Below are 7,183 nucleotides of genomic sequence, written 5' to 3' on the forward strand. Positions count from 1 at the left end.
TATAACAGGAATAATAATGTGTTCTATAATAATAGTGTTTGGCTTCGAGTCTAAGAGCAAAACTAATCCTAAGTAAGCTGATCCGAGTTCAAGTCCTGCTTGCCTTAACAAACTTGTGCTAAAGATTCAATTGAATGAACTCCCAATTACCCCATGAGATTTAGGAATGTTGTTGCTCGGTTGAGGCAGTGGCCAAAAGCAGAGGCATTTGCGCGGCCAGACAGGGAGAATTAGGTACTGCCATAGACAAAATAAACAAGTTTGATCAAGGTCTTGCTGCCGACATAGAACTAATGAGCAATGTAAACGACTTAGTTTAATTTCTTCATTTTCTTCTTCAGCGTTCCAGAATTTTCTGGTTACGTGTGAGCTCGTTTGCCCATTTGGGTTCCCCACACTATGCTCTGAGAGCATAGTCAGCTTCACTCCGCTTTCGTTGAGTAGGCATGCTGAGTATGTTCGTGTTTCCATAACCCACCGAACTCTGACATGGATTACAGGATCTTTTCCTTGCGCACTTGGTCTTGTGCTTGCGTGTACACACGAAAGGGGTTAAGTCACTAGCAGGTCTGCACATAAGTTGACCAGGGAGATCGGAAAAATCTCCACTCTTAACCCACCAGGCGGCAGCGACCGGGATTCGAACTCACGACCTCCCGATTAGGAGGCCGACGTCTTACCACCACGCCACTGCGCCCGTCAGTTTAATTTCGAAACTGATATAACTTATGTGGTACACAGTCATATAATTAGTTCTTGAATGTCAAATCATGGTCATCCGGAATGTTCCGCTAATATTAGACTGACGTCGAACAACCGCTCGACGCCAGGGGCAATATAGGACACAATAACCTCCTCCCTTCCTTTCCAAATGTTCATGAAATTCGAGCTAGGCGAAGAGAATCAAGTGAACTGAGGCCTTCCGTTCTCAATGGCTTAGGCCTTGATATTCTGACAAGCATAAGAATGATGTGGCATGACTGGTGTGAAAGGATGAAAGGTTACGTCCTGAACCAAAGCTCACACACAGCCCAACATGCACATCGCTTTGCCACACGACACGGTCAAGCAAAATTCTTCTGCGGTTTTGACACGGTACTCTGACGTGTGTGTGTGTGTGTGTGTGTGTGTGTGTGTGTGTGTGTGTGTGTGTGTGTGTGTGAGGGGGGGGGGTGGAGGGGCGGTTGGGCGGGATGGGCAAGTAGGGTGGAGGGTCGGGTTAAAGCTAGGTCTGATCTGATCCAGGGATACCAATAGGGTAGCAGGCTTGCTACGTGACAAGATACGCATGTTTGCTGGGGGCGGGGGGAGGGGGGGGGCAAGTAGGGTGGAGGGTCGGGTTAAAGCTAGGTCTGATCTGATCTGGGGATACCAATAGGATAGCAGGCTTGCTACGTGACAAGATACGCATGGTTGATGTATGGTTTCAAGCTTCGGTTAGTCTCGGTTAGGACGAGGGCTGATCGATATGCACGAACAAGTTGCCACCCAAACGGGAGCCACCCGCAGTGTTGGATTGGTTGAAACTGAGATGTGTTGAACTTGTGATTTCAACGAATCAGAACCCGCGGTTTGTTTTCTCCCGTTTGGGGGGCAACAACTTTCGGTTCGTGCCCCTCTGCCTAGGTGTCGCATTTCGTGACAGCGATTGATGTCAGATTTATGCTTGCACTGGTAAGAGCGAAACACATCTATGATGTTTACCGTAAGTGCTACGTGACAAGATAAACAGGATTGATGACTGGTTTTACGCTGGGGCTGATGTTAGCTAAAAGCAGCTGCCACATCTGATGAAACGCAGACTCCTTCCACACGCTGCTGGCAAAGAGGTTGCAGATGGGCTTCCCGAAGCACTTGAGCCCCGTCGGCATGTGCAGCGTCAGGTTGCCGCGGATGTTGACGTAGGTGACCTTGCCCACCTTGGCGGGCAGCATGCCGTAGAGGTAGACGTCGTCCACCCAGAAGAAGGGCGTGGTGTAAGCCGCCTGGTACATGGCCTTGACGATGTCCGGCGTGATGATGACCACGTAGCCGTTGCAGTACTGGAAGGGGAAGTAGCGGAAGCCGCGGAACTCGTACTCCTGCACCGTCCACTTGCTGCTCTTGCGCGCGATGGGGCTCGTGTCCTTGGGCCGCACGTGACACGCGATGGTGCGGTTCGCCTTGCTGTACCTGTGGGGTTACAGCGTGACATAATAACAAATGAAACATTTTCAAATAATAAATTAAAGTGTTGATGGAAGCAAAAAAACATAGAAATAGACATAGAAAACGTTATTATCTCCAAAAGAGAAATGGAGGTGTGATGTATACAGATATCATCAGAGAACATACACCATAACACTTAAGAACGTAACACAGTAAACCACACCTTTAAGCGAACTTTAAAGACACACACACACACAAGACTGGGATCAAGAAGAACTTAAATAAGTCATGTTAAAGTCACCAAGTATGCAGTGTGTCCTAGGTTGAGAAAAGGTACGTTTTTACGTCTGCGAAATGTCTCCCAATATCTGGGTTTGGTCATTTTTGGTCTCAACATTCTCCAAGTCAGAGAGAGATGAGATGATTTAGAGGATTTACTTTAGAAGGACGACCTCGTAACAGACAGGGGATAACGTATCGAGCACTGACATGGTAAGGTAAAAACTGGTAATAGTGAAACTTGAGAAAGACGTGGAGGTTGGGGGAAAGATTAACGGGACACTGACCTGGGATAGTAGACGTTGTGGAGGTGGAAGGGGTTGATGAAGACGTCGTCGTCCACCTTGACGATGAGCTGTGCCTGCGGGCAGTGCTGGTGGATCCAGCGGTAGGCCAGCACGCCCTTGTGCGTCAGGTTGTGGTAGGAGTCCTTGAACTTGCCCTGGATCAGGTCGCCGTACACAACGCGCTCGTTCTCGATCAGCATCTGGGCCGTGGCGTTGGGGGTCAGCCCCAGGACAAAGATCAGGCGTAGGTTGCGCGACGTCATCAGGTTCTGGTTGGCCCACGTCTCGCGGATGAGGCGCCGTTTCTGGAAGTTGCCCGTGGAGGTGTGCACGAGGACGAGCACGTGCAGCGGGTGGACCCCCCGGCACACCCCCGGGCTGTTGATGACGTAGGGCGAGTCCATGGTGACGGGGTAGTAAGTCTTGTGCTCCTCCTCCTCCTCCTCCTCCTGTTCGTTGTGAGAGGCGTTAGACGGAGCGCCGTGAAGATCGTCGCTGCGAGACAGGACCGTCAGGTTGTATCTGATCGCACATCAAGAAGAAGTGTGTATCAGAAAGTGTGAGTGTCCTGGCGTGAGCTGAGGAGTCTTGAGATTAAAGACACACTCCTTCCCGTGGACTCACCATATCACATTTTGCCATGCTTTTATATTGGACTCCTCCACTTGGTCACATATCAAACATCAACTGTCTGGGTGCTCTCCGTGCATATCAGGATTTTGTTGATATGATTAATTATTTTTGTAAATGTCTCCAGTGGCTTTTGAAGAAATTAATTCATCAAACAAATTCCAACGCACCCCAGAAAGCAGTCCGGAAATTGATTGTAGGTATGTTACCAAGAAATTGATTGTAGGTATGTTACCAAGAAATTGATTGTAGGTATGTTACCAAGAAATTGATTGTAGGTATGTTACCAAGAAATTGATTGTAGGTATGTTACCAAGTGAAAGCCTGGCCAAATCTGATATGGTGAATCCAACCCGCTACACTTCTGGCGCATATCAGTAAAGGTATCGCCGTGTAATGAATACCAGCTGGACATTATACTGGGGCATCATTATATGTCTGTAGTTTTTTCTCATCAGTCCTTCATTTCATTCTCTGTCGTCCATGTTTGTCAATGACAGCCCGTGTCTTTTCGAAGAGCCTCTCTTTAATTGGGCGACGTTAACTTTGCGAAGTCCTGAAACTTTGGCACTGAATTGTCGGTAAAACGACTTAGCTCCGCTAAGGACAGCCACACGCACAGCGGAGAAAATACTCACTTGATTTTCAGTTGTCTTTCCTGCAGTCTCTTCAGCACGTCGGCAGCCGCGGGAATGTTGATGGTGAGGTCGATGCTCCCGTCGCCATTACGAAGCGCGTGTTTGTACAGCGCCGGCAACTCCATGCCGTGAAGGTCAAGGACGACCTGGGTAGGGGAGGCAAGCGAGGAAAGCCAAGAGAACAGAGGGGGCGCCACCAGCAGGCAGACAAAGATGAGTGCACACCGCCCATATTTGGTCAGCGTTGGCGGTACCATGGTGACAATCTGCAACGAGGGAACAAATCGTGGAAGACTTTTGGATACGATTTTCGGGTGCTTTGTATTTAGATGTGTGGTCAGAACACGTACACACGCACACACGTACACACACACACACACACTGTGGCACACACCACACACTCGCGTGCAACAGGCCGCATACCATTTTGCTGAATTTAGCTATTCAAATCTCTATGTCCAGCAAACGTGTGCTCGTTGAGCCGCTGTCAGGGGCTAGACAGTGGGCCTAAAACGAAGCAAAAACACAGAGTTCGTCGTGAAAAGTGGAATGACGACGAAATGAAATGACGATTTATTGAACATTGAGCGAAAGTTCGTCGGCCCATTTCATGGGGAGAACAATTCAAAGAACAACTAAACACGATACACAAAGGAGAGAGAAAATGAGAGAGACAGAGACATAGACAGAGACAGATACAGATACAGAGAGATACAGACAGAGCCAGAGACAGAGAGAGATACAGCCAGACAGAGACTGACCGACAGACAGACAGAGAGACAGACAAGACAGAGAGAAAACATCAAGCGGTTGCCTGAAAAGCTTGTCCTCATGATCAGTAACTCGTTCAGTGGAGTGTTGACCGAAAAACATGATGCAATTTACAACAGTTTTTGGCTGAGGGAAATGTGCATTTCCGACAGGGAGTGCAGTGTAGATGTTGCCAGATGCTTGCTTTCCTCTGTGTGTCATTGGTGCACGTTGGGCACAGTTGCCTTTGTTGACGTTAGCATCGGGAGACGCCCTCTCAGCACACACTGGGCAGCCACACTCAAGTACACATGTATGTATATAGACTATAGACTGAAATGATATGGGCGGGGATGGGGGATTTGTAAATTTGCTCTTCTCTTGCTTACTTAGTGCAACCTCCCTCCCAACCCAGTGAGAATTGGCTGCAACACCGACTCTCCTCTCTCTCTCTCTCTCTCTCTCTCTTTGACATACACACCCGTACACTGACACACACACACACACACACGCACACACACACACATATATATATACATACACACACACACATACACACTGACAGACACACACACACGCACACAGACAGACACACACACACACACACACACACACACACATAGTGGTAACTGCGAGGTTCCGAAACTCCACATGCACACCGTTGAATACTTGTGGGGGTTTGACTAGAGACTATAGAGTATCTGGTTTGACCAGAGACTATAGAGTATCGGGTTTGACCAGAGACTATAGAGTATCGGGTTTGACTAGAGACTATAGAGTATCGGGTTTGACCAGAGACTATAGAGTATCGGGTTTGACCAGAGACTATAGAGTATCGTGTTTGACCAGAGACTATAGAGTATCGGGTTTGACCAGAGACTATAGAGTATCTGGTTTGACCAGAGACTATAGAGTATCGGGTTTGACTAGAGACTATAGAGTATCGTGTTTGACTAGAGACTATAGAGTATCTGGTTTGACTAGAGACTATAGAGTATCGGGTTTGACTAGAGACTATAGAGTATCGGGTTTGACTAGAGACTATAGAGTATCGGGTTTGACTAGAGACTATAGAGTATCGGGTTTGACTAGAGACTATAGAGTATCTGGTTTGACCAGAGACTATAGAGTATCTGGTTTGACTAGAGACTATAGAGTATCGTGTTTGACCAGAGACTATAGAGTATCGGGTTTGACCAGAGACTATAGAGTATCTGGTTTGACTAGAGACTATAGAGTATCTGGTTTGACTAGAGACTATAGAGTATCGGGTTTGACTAGAGACTATAGAGTATCGGGTTTGACTAGAGACTATAGAGTATCTGGTTTGACCAGAGACTATAGAGTATCTGGTTTGACTAGATCTCCTGCACGTCTGCCAACTGACACAAACATAATTATCAAGCAGACAGGAGGTGAGAAAAGCCCCCCCCCCCCTCCCTCTCCCCCCTTCACCCCAACTGACACCACACTCATTGTCACGTGCCTCACATCCATGGAAAAGTAGGTTAGTTTTAAGGTAAATAAAACATGAGTACCTACGCCGCTCCCAGCTCCCAACTTTGACCCCGAGGCCTGCTCACGCTTGTATACCAGGGTGACAGGTTTTGCCATGAAGTACGTGCTGTAAAAATGGTGTTTCTGTTGGACTTCTGCGCATATACTTTACTTTTTTTTTCTCTCGATTTGTTTAGTTGGTTTTAATAAAATATCAACCATCTGATGTGTACCATTTGTCATCTTCTAATCCTTGAAAAGCCTTCTTCTTCTGTCTCACACACCACCACCACCAAAAACAACAACAACAACAACAACAACAACAACAACAACAACAACAACAAAACCACTATACTAACTTTGCACTATTCTTCTTCTTCTGCGTTCATGTTTTGCAACTTCCATGTACACTAGTGTTTTGCACGAACCGAGTTTTACCCGTATGACCGTTTATCTTCCGCCATTCAGGCAGCCGTATTACGGGGGACTTTGAACTATTATCCCTTCTTTAGCAACTGCCAGTACTCGCAACTGGGACAAAAGCGCGTGCTTTAATTCCGTTTTTCAGATCCAATTGGCCAAGTTTTATTTTAAAGAGGCCTACAGATCACATTGAGCTATATAAATACTAGAGGAATACCCGGCTTAGCCGGGTGAATCGCGAGACAGAGACAGACAGCGTGGCGGTTCGCCGTCTTAGAGCACGTGTGAACATTTTCTTCCACCAGTTTGTGCCCACTCAAAGAAAGGCAAGAACATACCGAGAGACAAAAGCCGCCAGACCCCATCACAAACAGAACTCTACAATCTACAGGTGTTGCCTTCACACACACACACACACACACAGACACAGAAGCCGTATATATCTATCTATATATATAAATATATAGAGATAGATGACAGTGGATTTTTCGATAAGTAGATTCGACCTTTGCACTTTTACAGTGAGGACAA

The 7,183-nt window shown here is 47.1% G+C and overlaps 1 protein-coding gene across 1 annotated transcript; it reads right to left on the bottom strand.

The window, feature by feature from the left end:
* Positions 1–1,316: 1,316 nt before the first annotated feature.
* LOC138968552 (beta-1,3-galactosyltransferase 1-like) lies at positions 1,317–4,649 on the bottom strand. The gene is made up of 3 exons (XM_070341131.1): positions 3,983–4,649; positions 2,715–3,236; positions 1,317–2,172 (listed from the first exon to the last, which is right to left on the bottom strand). Exons 1-3 carry the CDS (start codon positions 4,237–4,239, stop codon positions 1,713–1,715), a joined length of 1,239 nt encoding a protein of 412 aa, XP_070197232.1. The 5' UTR covers positions 4,240–4,649; the 3' UTR covers positions 1,317–1,712.
* Between the last annotated feature and the right edge of the window lie 2,534 nt (positions 4,650–7,183).

This window comes from Littorina saxatilis, linkage group LG6 (genome assembly GCF_037325665.1).
Source record: "Littorina saxatilis isolate snail1 linkage group LG6, US_GU_Lsax_2.0, whole genome shotgun sequence".
NCBI lineage: Eukaryota > Metazoa > Mollusca > Gastropoda > Littorinimorpha > Littorinidae > Littorina > Littorina saxatilis.

What these genes read in the sequence shown, in the direction of transcription:
- LOC138968552 (XM_070341131.1), bottom strand. Translation starts at nt 4,239, where the DNA reads ATGGTACCGCCAACGCTGACCAAATATGGGCGGTGTGCACTCATCTTT. An exon ending in GAAAGACAACTGAAAATCAA is followed by an intron (nt 3,237 to 3,982) that starts GTGAGTATTTTC and finishes ATGTGCGATCAG; the next exon opens with ATACAACCTGACGGTCCTGT. An exon ending in CACAACGTCTACTATCCCAG is followed by an intron (nt 2,173 to 2,714) that starts GTCAGTGTCCCG and finishes GTAACCCCACAG; the next exon opens with GTACAGCAAGGCGAACCGCA.